Here is a 14,951-nt window from a genome sequence, read left to right as displayed (position 1 = left end):
CCTAGTTATGCCAGCGCTGATATCTTCAAGCTTGTAAGATCGCTGCAAAATGAGTATGTGCAGAGGCATTTGCCACTTAGGAATGCAGCAGTTTTCCTGAAATGAAGTATTCGCTGGAAACAATCAACACATTCATTTAAATTTCAATGTACAATCGCAATAGTGAACCAATGAAAACTGTTTGAGCCATTTCCGGAGGCCAAAACAAAATTACTTAACTATTAGTTGTTATATATTAGTGGGATGGTAACCTCTTTCTTCACCACAATAATACTAGGGTTGTTCACTTGTGAAAAATTGGGGCAATTTTTTGAAAAATTTTTTTAAGAAAATTGAAAAATAGAGTTTTGTGTTTCGTATATGCAAGTTTTTCAAATAGAGAACTAGAAAAACCACTTTTTCAATTTTCCTAAATTTAACTAAAATTTGAAAAATTCTTTTAAGTTGTTTTTCATTATTTTCCTTTATAAAAAAAATTTTGTTTCCAACAATTTTCCACATAGAAAATAATGAGTTTTTATAAATAAAATCAAACTATAACTTTTTATATTCAAATTGAATAATTATTTAGAAAAATATTTATTTACAATAACAAAAAAAATTAATTATATCAGTATCAAATAAATGGATTTTAAAATTCAAATAAATTTTTAAATATATTTTATAATAATTTATTTTTTTTAATCTTGAAAAATATGAATACTTTTTTATTTTTTAATTTAAAAATTATTTTCAATTATTTGTAGGTGAACATATTTTCATATTTTTCTTTGTTTTCCATTAAAAATAAAAACTATAATTTTCTTAAAAAATAGAAAATATCAAAAAAAAAAAAATTGTTTTCCATTATTCCTTTCTAATTTGCTTGTGCTACATTAATCTATAGTGGTAGGGTCGACCTAAATCTTTTAGAATTTAGTTTTCTCATATGGATTTAGATCTTCCAGGATAAATAACAGATATACATTGACAGGCAGCTTCACATTAGACAGGCAAGATTATGAGACGCAACAACGCGTTCTTGTTTGTTGATGAGAAATAATACTTCGAATCTAACTGAAAAGTCAAGCTTGATCCATGGTGACCCTAGTGTGATTATATATTTTCTTGGATTATGTGTCAAGCCAAAGTAAGCTTTCTGCAATGAATTTGGCCTTCCTGAAGCAATTGTACTAGAACATAAAATATAACATTGGAATCTCAATGTTTAATTGCAATATAGATAATTGTATGGTATGAAATTGATATTTGATAGAATGTTTGATCCATTTGACTTTCCATCTCCGTCTCATCTGATGAAGGTAAGAAATTGATCTCTTATTTGAGTTCTCAACACATTGAGGTGAGAATTGAAGTAGTAGAAATACAGGGTATGAGGCAATATGCTAAACAACCTCATTGGTTTTCATTGCAGAGTGCCATTGATCCTGCATAAATTGATTTGGCTTCTCTATCCTAGATTTCATCTCTCAATCATGCAGAATAATAAAGGCTGTTTTTCAAGTTGTTACATAATTTTCCAGTGAGGAGTGCTTTGATCTTGTAATTTATTTATTAGTTGTTACATAGTTTTGCTTGTGTACGCTAATTAATAATGAACTCGTAACACTAATTCCTCCAAAAATTTATACATTCCCGAAGGTTATCAGCACTACCAAATAATGTACAGAACTTTCAAAGGTCTCTATCTAATCAAAGACGTGATAGATTAAGTTATTAAATAATCATTTCGTAAGTTCACAAGGTATTAGCAAAATAAGGTTCAACTCAGCCTGCTTTGGATGTTCTTACAACCGGTGGCAAGACAACCGAATCAAGGTCTCCAGGATATGGAGTCCATAGTCCTAATCCACCTCTGCTCTCTTTCATACTGCTACCAGTCCCCTTAAACTCGCTTAAACTTTTTACCCATTCTACCTTTGATGAATGCTCTCTCGTGTGTGGATGCAGCACAAACAGCGAGTTGTACTCACAATTTGGAAACATAAAGAACTTGAACGCACCTCCTAATCTGTACACAACATAGCCAAAACTCAACTGATCTCTCGGAGTGAAGAGGTTGACCTCATTGAACCACAAGCAGCTAAACAAGTTATTTAGTGCTGTATGTTCCCTTATAATAATAGCTCCCTCTGGCACATCTGCATTAAATGAATTTTAATCAATGTCTAAGAAAAAAAAAAACCGTATTACTACTTTTTCGTTATATGCAGCCTTCATAAATATCATCACGAAGGCTAAACCAGGCTCCCTCATTCCACAAACAACATTATATTTCTTGACACTGTATTTCATGTGCTATTTTTCTTATTACATAACTTCCTCATCCAGTCCCATACAGTGGTTGTGCGAAGGATTTTAGGTGACATAATTATTGATGTGTTATCACTGCCTATTACCTAAAGCCTAAACCAGGCCCAATGAAATGGCCATGACAAATTGTGATCATAGTTGTCAGGTGTAAGGTGCACAATTAACCTGTGCCTGGATACGCATTTGAGGGATGCAAGGTGCAATTTATTAAAATGTATACGCACAACTTGCATAAAATTTGTAGGTAGTATTCAGTAGAAAACACCTAGAAATTCATAATAAAACATTACCATAACTAAAATTAGTTCTACATAATTTTTTTGTGCACAAGAGTGCATAGAATTCCAAACATAACATCATAAAAGCAAACTCTGAATTCTACTCTCAAGCTACATCCATATTATAAACAATGACTTGTAAGGTTAATTCAACAGTGTCATTTGAAAATAAGAGTAGAAAGAATTTTGCAACCACCAGTAAGCATGGCTTTACACAAATCCCATATTCGACTCTCTAAGCTATACCTAGAAAGTTTAAAATAATTCCTATCAACATCAAGTAAGAGATCATTAAACCTCCTTGCCCCTTAATGGAGTGTAGTCTCGCAATAACTTTTTCTCCTTCACCTACCTTTCCCAAATTAGTCACTTCCTCATTTATATTTTCTACTGGAGCAGTCCAAAACCTAGAAGCACTTGTATATGTTGTCACCTAGACAATCAAACTAAATATTACAATATTCACCTAAGAGCTGATTAATGTAATCTATTGGCATAATAGCCTCTATGGTTAAAATGAAATCAAATAGACATGTATACACATTTGAGGATACAAGAAAAACAACTGGTAAAAAAAAAAAACTAAAACAAAGCCCATTCTTACCACTAATGGTGATTTTCTTCAAACTCCATGGCTCCATTCCCTCATATCGGTATATTTTCATGTGAAGATCAATAAGGGGTCGTGCATATCGCTTCCTCCGCTTGTTTGCATCAGCCTCCTCATATATACTGCGATGGTGTTTGTGTTGAGCAATGGCAAAGGTATTCTTTCCACGCCATAAGTATCTGTAGAATAATGGTCGGTCATATTATCTAGTTTATTTCTCTTCCGTTCAGTAAACTGATGCATGTGTTGTGTGTGTATAGTAATAACGCAGCTTCAACAGGTGAGACCTACTGTTTCATCAAAAGAAGAACAGCCAATTCCGTAGAATACTATCTTGGACAGATTATCTAGCAATCACCATCTTGGATAGATTATCTAACAATCAACTTATGTTTAATTGAGCATTACTTATGTATGGACTTAAAAGCATTGTTTTAAACTAAACTGTTGTAAGTCATGCCAGTAGAATATAAAATGCAGAATATCTATTGAATGCATAGCATGTGTAGACCATATCTTTTCTTTTATAGTTTGTATTAAGGAAAGATAAGAACATATAGTTTGCATTAAGGAAAGATAAGAACATATAGTTTGGATGCCAAAACCGAAAATCAGTTCATCAGATTTACAGATAAATTGAAAACAAGAAAAGCAAACCTCTAGCAACTAAACCCTACAAGATTTTCATTTATGCAGAGACTTAAACCGTATAAAGGGTAATATTTGAATTTATATCATTTTACTTTGTTGTTAGCCATCTCTTATTTTTGAATGAATAAATGACAATATTCATATCTCTATTCATTCTATTGGTTTTATAAATAAATTAAAAAAGGGAAACCTCTAGCAACCATGCCCTAGAACTATCATTTATCAGCCTTCTCTCTCTAAAACAATAAAAGAATAGAATAACTAATCAGCAAAAAATTTAATCATGTAGTAGTACCTTTCAAGAATTAACAACGGATCAACTATCAGCTCCATTTTACCATCAATCCAAATGCTGTACTGTGCTTGAGGAAATAACCTGTGGGTTAAAATCTTGGGAACTTTACCATTCCTTCTAGGCTCGTTATAAGGTGGATGCTTCAGTAGAATAAGACGCCATATGCCGACCCATAGTCCCCCACTACTGTCCTCCACTACAGTGGCATTTTCCTTTATGAAATCAAGAGAAACCTCATCCACCACCATAAGAAAGCAAAACAGTTTCTTAGAACGGTCACTTATATTTGAAGGCTGATGAGGCATATCATATCCATCAAAGATTCCAGATGCAACCACAAACCTACACTTATTGACATATTTGATGTCCATGGGATCCATTTCAGCACCACCACCGTGCATAAATCCACAATGAACCTGAAAGGTAGAATGAATGATAAAGAATAATATAATTAAATTTATGAGGTAAGAAAAAAGTTTTTTTTAAAAAAAAAAAAAAAAAGACTTTCACTAAATATGGAAAATCCTAATTATATTATGGCCTCGTATGGCATTGAATTTTAGAGTGGGTTTTTTTTTTATAAAAAATTTAGATGCTATTAAAAACAGCAGTATGGAAATAACTATGTTGTTATTATAGTGTTATTATAGCTAAAACATATCAATTTTATTTTTTAATCAAATTTTAATACATTTTAACTAATATACTTAAAAACATCTCTAACAACAATGCTAAATAGATCCTAAGGTTTTTTTTTTTTTTTTAATACACATTTCTCTCCATCAGCATATGCTTTTTACTGATTATACACACTAGGGAAGGAAAATGATGACTCTTTTTTATTTTCAAGTATAAGGAATTAAGACAAACACAAAATTAGTTGTACTATGAGTATTTAGATTTACCTTCATAGAAGAGTTTAATTTGAAACTCTCCTTTCTTTGAGACCAACTTTGATGTCCTCCAAATAATGAGGATGGCTGAGATCCATTATTCACTAGTTCATCCTCCATAAAATATGATAAATTTTTAACAATTTTATCAGGAGTTCCTCCTTCTGGAATAACTATTTCGTTAGGATTATTGGCTACAGGGATTGGACAACCTAACAAATAGCAACATAAATAGTGTCACATGCTAAAGCTATATAGAGATGAAAACTTTAATGAAGATTGAGGAATCAAAGTCTTACGATGTTGTGCAACAAGTCCCCATGTGTTTAAAACATTATACACCTTGCTGTCTTTATTACAGATAGCTGCATGTCAAATAGAAATCATAATGCTAACCACTACCCTCAAATATCTACTTTTAAATAAGCAATTTGAATTTTATGAGACATTTTCACTAAAGCATATATAGCATGATTTCATCATATTGATGGTAACAATTAACAAATTAATGAAGAGTTACAGCATAATTGCTTGGAAAATTAAATATGAAAAAACAAGAAGCAACACGACCAATGTGTGTGTGAGATTTTGTGTGCATGCCAACAATGCCCTATTTGGCTGCCAATATCATGCAGCAAAAATAAAGTGAAATAGATTACAATTTCAAATCATAGATTTGCTAACTCTTCTTGATTCAAGTAGAAAAAAATCTCAATTAAGCTAAGCGAGGAATGGACTTTACAACTTTGAGAAAAACAGAAAACATAACAGGGGGAAATTCATGCTTAAAACTGAGTAAATACATACATGGAAGAAAAAAAATTGCAAGATTCACATGTTTAAAAAATACCTGAAAACAATGCATAAGAAGATTGGCAAGACCAAACATGAAATAATAGTACAACTAGAATCAACAACATCCACAGAATACCCGCTACAAGAACCAAACGAATAAAACCACGCTTCCACATTATTTTCATTGGATAATCATTGGAAAACTTCGCTGATGAAAAGAGACCACCTTCACCATCTGGGTCACCACCACATAACAAACAAAATCAGTCTCTACAAGCAAATCAACACCTAACACCAACTCTCAAAACACTAAAAAGAATTTCAGAATTGAAAAATTATAATCATATTCTTTACCTTTAGAATGTGATGTTGGATTACTTTTGTCTCCTCTTCGGCTTATCCGCAGGGATATGGACCGTTGGATCTCTTTTTCCATAGTCAACTTGCTCTGTTGACCTCCTTTTACTAATCACTTAGAAAACAATAATTGAAAACCACAGATAAAATTATACATTAGTACCAATCAGATATAAGGAGTAACTCACAGATTAAGGTGCTATATACTAGATTTTCTAACGATTTACAAGATAGTTCAAAAAGATTCACAATAAAACCAAAAAGAAATTACAAATGCCAAACTGATTATTTGCTAGGTTGCTCTTATAGCAAAAAAGGTGATGCTAGCAAATTATACCTAGTCTCAGTTTTGTTTGACAAAAAAAATCTTCCGTGTATGACAAATATTACGCATGATTATTTGCTATAACCAACTAACCTAACAAAAAAAATTATGAATTATGCTTGAAATATTACCTTTTGATATTTTTTTTTTTTCTGAAATCTTAAATAGATCTAACATATTGGAATTCATTCCATTCTAATTCAATTTATGCATATGTAATATAGATCGGATTATCGAGGTTCTATAATAGTCAGCTAGAAGCTTGGATGACACCATGGAGTTCTATCTCTAGAAAAAGAGCTGATGAAAAATCATTGGCAAAGGTTAGACATTTCTTCACAAGATGATGCTATGCTTTATAGCCTATGACTTTATAAATATGGAAGCTTAAAGCCAAGAAATGATTGTAAGAAAATTAGGTCCATTTGTTTTTCAGAAAATAACTTCTCAAACATTTTTTGATAAAATGGCTTACTTTTTAATTTTGGTTGTCACGTTGACAAATTTTAAAGTCGCTAAGAAATAGATAGAGCTCATCACTGACAAGTACCTAATCTTAATGAAATTACGACATATGATATAGAAACATATTTTACAAGCTCATAAGATAACATTTCAAGCTTTGAGAATGATTGGTTAGAATGCAAACAATCGCAATTCACCACTTAGTCATTCTCATTCATAGAAATGTTATCAAACAGGGAGAATGAATTTTTATTCATAGGATTAGTCCTTGCACTTAAAATCAATGAAGAACCAAGGCGCTATATAGGATTAATAATCAAAACTAGTAGGACTGTTCACGGTCCGGGTTAGGTTTGCTTGAAATCTAACCCGACCTTATTCAGTTAAAGAGATTTTGCACTATAACCTGACTTGACTGCAAATTTGTGAGTTGGATTAGGTCCGTTTGTTGAGCTGAAACTGAATTTTTTCCCCCATGAAGATCAAGGAGACCTACCCCTTGTTTGGGAGGGTGGAAAATAAGGAGGGAAGGAAAGTAATAGATGGAAAATAACAAGAGGAAAGATAATTCCCTTGTTTGAGAAAGTAAGAGGAAAACAAACACAAATTTTCCCTTGGGCCCACCTAATTTGAATCTCTCCAATCTGAAGAGAAAATAAGAAACAAGTGGGAGGAAAATAAAAGGAAGAAATTATTTTCCCCTCATCCAAACAAGATAAGGGAAAATTAAATGAAGAAATCTTCTCCTGATTTCCTCTATTATTTTCTTTCCTCCCTCATTTTCATTCCCAAAGAGAAATTTAATGATTGAATATATTCCAAGATAATATGCAACAAAATCAAGTAGCACTAGCACCCAGTAGTTCTTAAAAAACCTATAGATTCTACCTCAATCAAATAATATACATAATTAAATATTGGTCAAGAATTAAATTGGCCATTTATTCCCATTACCAACCTTTAAAACACACCCATCACACAAATTGTCCGAACACCCTGCCGCCCATCAAGAATTAACATTGTGCAAAAAGAAAAAAAAACACTGACACACATACACAAAAGGGATATATAATCCACACCAGCATGCATCCTTTAGCACATCATCATCGTGCTCAGCTGGAAACAATTGCTAATAACCTGAACAATTGGCAAAAAAAAAGGGACTTTATATCATAACTACAAATAACCTGAATTCATATTCATGAATATACGAGCAATGTGCTAGCAATGACAGGGTCTTGATGCTAGGCTATCAGCCATCTCGTACCCAGTTCAATCCCAAAACCCAACTCCAATAGATGGCATAATATAAATAAAAACAAATCACAAGAGATAACCAAACTAAAAACAAGAATTCAGACAATAATTAACCGTAGATAGCAGAATTTAAACAAAGCATTATAAAAAACTCGCAATTTAGCTTCAACTTCATAAAAATGGCATCCACAACAAATAAAAAGGGTAGAGTCAGAGATTAAATTAATTCCATAGCAATTTTCAAAGTGAAATTATTTGTAATAGATATGTGTTCACCAAAATTTAGTCACAAACCGCAAAAGGGAATCATTCCAGAAGAGATTGGATGCAAAAAGCGCAATAAACTTAAAACAGAAGTAAGGAAATGCAAATATCAATCTCTAATCAGTTCAATGAATTACATTGCACAGAAATCAATATTTATTATTACTCGGAAAGCAAGGGCACAATCAAATTTTCTCAACAGCCAAACAAAGGAAAAGAAAATTAAAAATAAAAAAATAAATAAAGAGTACCAGCTGAGAAATGGCTTTGGGAAAGAGCGAGACAGCTGAGAAAATGCAACAAATGGGAGACCGCAATGTCGGTGGTTGGGGAGGTGCGTGGAGGTTTTGGCGGTGGGAATAGAGTGAGGAACAATGGCTGGCAGTCTTGGTGGCAGTGTACCGAGCCGAATCGAAGTTCGGTTTAGTTCAGTGTTCTGTTGATAATTTGGAAAAGTTTTTTTTATTTTGGATTCCTAATCAAAATAATCAATTTTTTATTAATTAATATACTAATTATAATTTTATTAATAATATTTTATTTATGATTATTATTTTTTTATTTTATAATAACTAATTTTTTTAACTTGTTATACATTTGTTTATATTCATCACTTATGGTTTAATTTATTTTTATATAATTTTTGTATTTGATTATAAAATTAAAGATTATTAATTCAATTTAAATAATAATAAAATCAATTAAATAAAATAAAAATAAGTAATAATTAAATTTAAATAAAAATAAAAATATTAGAATAATTATTATCTTTTGATAACAATTATGATATCTTTTTATTTTTTTTTTAATTTTATATGTTAATTGAATATAAATAATTATACCTAAAAAATTTATATAAAAAATTATTAAATTAATATAATCGAATATCATATGAGCTAATTTTACCATTTAAAAGGGAAAAAATAAGAATTTTTTTATTTAGTATAATCATTTACATCGTTAAGAGTCTTGAAGTTGTATCTCAATATTTTTTTAAGGAATTAGTATAATATGTTTTCTCTCTACAGTAAATTGGATGATGTACATTTTAAATTTTTCAAAAATGTTAAAATAAACATGATTAATTTCCTTAACTACACTATTAGTTACAGTGTAATTTTTTCTTATTTCAAAAGAATCTTTAAAAATATCAACTATATTATTAAATATAATAATTTCAAATTTTAATTCTTATAAAAAAAATAAATTTGTTATATAGATTATAAGTGAAAAATCAAATATAAAATATAAAAATAAAATTTATAATAAAAGATAATATTTACCTTAAAATAATTTATATTAATATAAAATTTATTTATAGACAGAAATTAGAGATAACTATCAAAACACATACAATGATTTAATATTCTCATGCTTATAATTTCTTATTTAATTGATATATTCAAACTCTAATTAGAAATTTATAATAATATATTCTTGATCCCTTTCTCCATGTGATTTGATAAAACTTTTATTTTTATCAAATTAATATTATGATATTTTATAATATTATATTATGTTTGTATCCATTTATGTAATGCTGGCATATTTTTTTTTTCAAATAGTTTAATGTCAAGTTAATATTTTGTTGAAAATTATTATAAAAATATATTTTTATATATTTTTCTTATAAATTAAGAATATATATATATACAAATAAATATATCTGTGTTAACAAAAGTGGGTGTATATCCGTTAATTATAAATAAATAAATTTTAACTTTTTTTTAGAATTCATATATTTTCCTCTATATTTTATATTATTTTAACATTTCATTTTGTTTCATTTTACTTATAATCTATTTTTTCTAATTTTTTAAATATATTTACTTAATTATTTTTTATAGGATTAAAATTTCAATAGTATAAATAATATAAAAATTAATAATATTACAATATTTTCACGCTTTCACCTATTTATTTGCTAATTAAACTTTTGTTGAACCTAGAGGTCTTAATCAATGTTTTGATGATAATAAATAATTAGTATGTTACTAATCTATCTTGAAAGTATTTGTGTTGAGATTGTAAATCCCAAGTTTAAAATTGAAAAATTGCTTTAAATCAAATTTGAAAGAGAGCAAAAAATTGAAGTAAAAATCAAGAAAAACACTAGAATGTAAATTTTTTTCTTTTTATCTTGTGAATCTCAAATGGTTGGTTATATTGGCTCAAGTCTAGGTTTTTTTAAATTTCTTAATGTCTCTATTTTTAACTTTTTCTTGATTAAGGAGGAGTAAAAATAAAATTTTCACTTTTGAGAAATACAAATTTATTTTTGAAAGTTTTTTCATTAAAAATTTATCAAATTAGCTTTCTAATGGTTTAAACGAATCGAAAATCTAAGTTCGGGTCAAAAAGTTATGAGTTTTCAATTTTTTCTGGATAAAGGGACTAAAATGAAATGTTTACTTTTGAGAAATGCAAATTTGTTTTTGGAAGTATTTTCATTGAAAATTTTATCAAATTAACTTTCCCACGGTTTAAACGGATCAAAAATTCGAGCTCGGGTCAAAAAGTTATAAGTTTTTAAAACTTAAATGCCCTTTTTAAGAACTTTAGCAGCCAAAAGTGAGAATTTCAACGGCCGAAATTCACTCTTTAAAATGATGGTTTTTGAGTTTTTAAAGCATAACTGTCCTTTTTGTCCAGAGAGTATTTTGATCGCCGAAGTTGGGACTTCAACAGCTAAAATTCACTTTTTAAATGATATTTTTTAGCGCTCTAACTCTCAGAGGACGAAGTAAAAGACTTCGGTAGCCGAATTTGGATTTCTGAAACTCGATAAAATAGGATTTTTGGTGGTTGAACGGCTACATTTGCATTTAATATACCTCCAACGGTTTTTCTTATTAAAACTATAAATAAAAACTATTTATGACTGAAAAGAAGTAACAATGACTATTTCCTTGAGAATTTATTGTGTTCAAAAGATTTTTTTTTTCTCTTCTCTCTCTCTAGAACTTGAGCTACCATAATTGACTATTGAGAGCTTGATATTTTGAACTGTAATTTCTTTGTTCTGAGAGTTAGTTCAAGGTTATTGTGAATATTTATTGTTACTAGAGTGTGATAAAGCATTAAATTGCTCGAGTGTAAAGGGATTCGTAAAAGAATAATGATTTACTCATGTGGTGATTGTAAGGAGTTTATTCTTCACTCAAAAAAGAATTCTAGTGGAGTTAATTCTCAAGAAATGCCTTAAATAGAGAACATAGGCTTGGGATAGCTGAACCTCTATAAAATCTCTTGGATTCTTTCTTTCCTTCTTTTCTCTTGTGCATTTCACTTAATAATCTCTACCTATCCTTCAAATTTTTAATTAAAACCCAATTCACCTCTACCCCCCTTTGGGTTGTTACAAGGGACAACTACTTTTTTAAAATAACTCATACAACTAGAACCTTTGATTTTTTTTTGTCTCACTAAACTCAGTTTAGTTATAATTTCTTATTAAGAATCTTAGCTTAATTATAATTTTTGTTGTATTGTAATTTATAATATTTTAGAACTAAAATTACATATTTTTGTTTATTTAAATTTAAATAATTAATATTTTATAAACAACAACTTAGTAATTATATTAAAATTATATATATAGATAGATTATATGTTGTAGATTAATTATATTTTTTATTTTTCAATCATTAATTTTTTATTTTAATTAATTGCTTCTTATAAAATTTTATATTTAGTTGAAGTTAAATATAAGTGGGATTAAGAATTTTAAATTTATATGAACTCTAAATTAAGAATTTTAAATTTATACAAACATTAAAATTAATTTAAATAATAAAAATATAATTGTAATCAATTTGAAGAAAGGGCATTTTTGACAAAACTAATGTTCATTCTTCCCTCACACATTTATATATAATATAGATATAGATATTTAAATTATAGTCATTCTCTTGTTAATATTGAAACATATTTATTATTTTTTACAAATAAAAATTATAAATATATTTTTATTAATAATTAATATATATATATATATATATATATATATATATATATATATATATATATATATATATATATATATATTCCGGTTAATTAAGTTATAACCGATAACTGACCAAATATTTTTTTTTATGTTTTGATTAAATTTGGTTTTCTCTCAATTTTTGTTCGATTTAGTTAATATTTTTAGAATTAATTAATAATTCTATTAGTTGAAAATTTGGTTCGGTTAACTGAATGCTCACCCTTACTTTATGTCTTCACCCTTCTTTCTCTTCACATAATTTCTAGGCGGAATAGAGTTCATTGGAGTCAATGATAAAAAATAGGAAAACTTACTATTTAATTCCTCCATTTTAATAAAATTAATTATTTATCTCTTTATTTTAAAAAATATACTATTTAGCATATTTATTTTCTAGTCCATGAACTGTTTAGTTTTTTCTTGTTATTTTAAAGCAAATTTTTTCCAAAGTCAGCTATTCAGTCATTGTAATTTGAATAATACAACTATTTACTATTCATAATTTTAAATCCATCTACTATTCAATCATTGTCTACAACTATCCTCTTTCCTTTTACTAAATTGACTAATAGAAAAGTTAATGGAAGAACTAAATAGTTCCTAGACCAAAAATAAAGGACTAATGAGCTTCTTTTTACATGGAGGGATTTTAAAATGCAGAGACTAAATAGTAATTTTCTCTAAAAAAATAATTAGGGATGCTAGTTAATTCGGCTCAACCCACCTCGCTTTGTGCCTACTTCATCATCAAGGATGGGACAGAGTGAAGATCTTTCAGCCCTAAATCTCTAAAATTTGCTTTGATAATAATAATATATTATTATTTCTTATTTAAAAATTAATTTATTTGTATATTTAAATATTGTAGTTTTAATTAAAAATATATGAAATATTAAGCTTAGGGTCTTATTGAGCTTACTAATTCAAAATGGGCTTGTCAGGCATTATATGTTGGGAAAAGATCAAAACAAATTTGGGGAAAGAAAGGCCTTGTGATTGCTTAAAAGTCTTAAAACCACTTTTTGAGAGAAGACAAATTTCCTTTTAAAGAATATGACTGATTTCTTCTTCTTGTTCTTGCCATGCTTAAACTTGTACTTCTTATTAAACTTCTTTTTATTTTTTGCAAACACAATTAAGTTCTTGCATTTAGTTTGAAGATGGGATTTGTTATAGAGTTTTTTAAGGACTTCAATTCCCTTGAATATTTTCCTTTGATCACAGAGCATATCAAGTATGGCAAGAATTATCTGATGAATTTCTCTTAAAGAGATTTGGGAAATATCCCTCTGTGTTGCTAATATGGCTCCTTTTCGTTTAGCCTGCTATTGCAAGGTGTTTTGCGGTCGCCTGGACGAGCACTCACCGAAGTGGAAAGAGTGAGGAGTCGCCACTTTGATTTTGAGGGAAATCAAAGGAAACCATTTCGAGAAAGACAAATTAAAATGAAACCACTTCCAATACAGAGATTCTAGGTTCGGGGTCCGTAAACGGGTGGGGAAGGTGTTAGGCACCCCACCTCGTCCCTTAATGTGGGTAAGCAGATTTAACTTTACGCTCTTTATAAATTAAAATCGATAGTTAGGGGGGATCGAATGGAATGTTAGTCCTTTAGATAAAAGGAATGTTTGATTTTTCACTAATTTGGAATACCCAGATACACAAGTAAATGAGACAACCTTAGTGAATTGACGTCGTGTGTCGTTTTTGTTTTTGGGATTATTTTGCGTATAGGTTAAAATTTGGTTTGAGAATCGGATAAGAACCCTCCTCCGATCTCTATTAAATAATTATTAAAATTCTGAGTGTAGATCGGATAAGAACCCTCCTCCGATCTCTTTTTAAGTATTTAAAATTTTGAATTGAGAATCGGATAAGAATTCTCCTCCGATCTCTTTTAAATATTTATTAGAATTTTGAACTGAGAATCGGATAAGAACTCTCCTTCGATCTTTTTTAAATATTTATTAGAATTTTGATTTGAGAATCGGATAAGAACTCTCCTCCGATCTCTTTTAAATATTTATTAGAATTTTGAATTGAGAATCGGATAAGAACTCTCTTCCGATCTCTTTTAAATATTTATTAAAATTTTGAGCTGAGAATCGGATAAGAACTCTCCTCCGATCTCTTTTACTTGAATGGGAGTCGGATAAGGACTTTTTCGATCTCTTGAAATTTCATGTATCGTAAGAGCCTAAGACTAAAGGTTCTGGTGTTCGAAGATGCCGGGGACCTGAATAAAGCTTCTTTTGGCTCATTGGTGCCCCGCGACTTGACAAGGAATACTGACCTCCTGAGTGGTCGCCTAGCTAGTGTCTCTTTGATATCCGATCTATTCTATTTATTTATCTAAGATTTAGTTTTTATTCCGCATTATGGCGTCTTACCCGATTGTCTTCTGTGTTAGCCTAACGATTTGATTTTTCTATTTTCTCGACTTATTATCCAAACCTTTCA

General features: G+C 29.3%; 1 protein-coding gene across 7 annotated transcripts; it reads right to left on the bottom strand.

Annotated features, from left to right (window-relative positions):
• Positions 1–1,588: 1,588 nt before the first annotated feature.
• Positions 1,589–8,940, bottom strand: LOC110650341 (probable hexosyltransferase MUCI70). Of its 7 annotated transcripts, none has more exons than XM_021805285.2 (9): positions 8,755–8,940; positions 7,941–8,119; positions 6,190–6,307; positions 5,891–6,070; positions 5,340–5,405; positions 5,053–5,252; positions 4,148–4,563; positions 3,196–3,380; positions 1,589–2,141 (listed from the first exon to the last, which is right to left on the bottom strand). In XM_021805285.2, exons 3-9 carry the CDS (start codon positions 6,269–6,271, stop codon positions 1,768–1,770), a joined length of 1,503 nt encoding a protein of 500 aa, XP_021660977.2. In that variant the 5' UTR covers positions 6,272–6,307; positions 7,941–8,119; positions 8,755–8,940; the 3' UTR covers positions 1,589–1,767. The 7 variants fall into 7 exon arrangements, with proteins under 7 accessions (XP_021660977.2, XP_021660984.2, XP_021660989.2 ...); XM_021805292.2 differs by having other exon boundaries at positions 8,030–8,119; XM_021805297.2 differs by having other exon boundaries at positions 8,038–8,119.
• Positions 8,941–14,951: the final 6,011 nt, after the last annotated feature.

Source organism: Hevea brasiliensis, chromosome 9, assembly GCF_030052815.1.
Source record: "Hevea brasiliensis isolate MT/VB/25A 57/8 chromosome 9, ASM3005281v1, whole genome shotgun sequence".
In the NCBI taxonomy this organism is placed as follows: Eukaryota; Viridiplantae; Streptophyta; class Magnoliopsida; order Malpighiales; family Euphorbiaceae; genus Hevea; species Hevea brasiliensis.
Note: the sequence above shows the minus strand (reverse complement) of the source record. Positions and strands in the feature narration are given on the sequence as shown.

Coding starts and splice junctions, on each gene's coding strand:
- LOC110650341 (XM_021805285.2), bottom strand. CDS start 6,271: ATGGAAAAAGAGATCCAACGGTCCATATCCCTGCGGATAAGCCGAAGA. Junction 5,406..5,890: donor TTCTTATGCATTGTTTTCAG/GTATTTTTTAAA, acceptor TTTGACATGCAG/CTATCTGTAATAAAGACAGC. Junction 2,142..3,195: donor GAAGAAAATCACCATTAGTG/GTAAGAATGGGC, acceptor CATTTAATGCAG/ATGTGCCAGAGGGAGCTATT.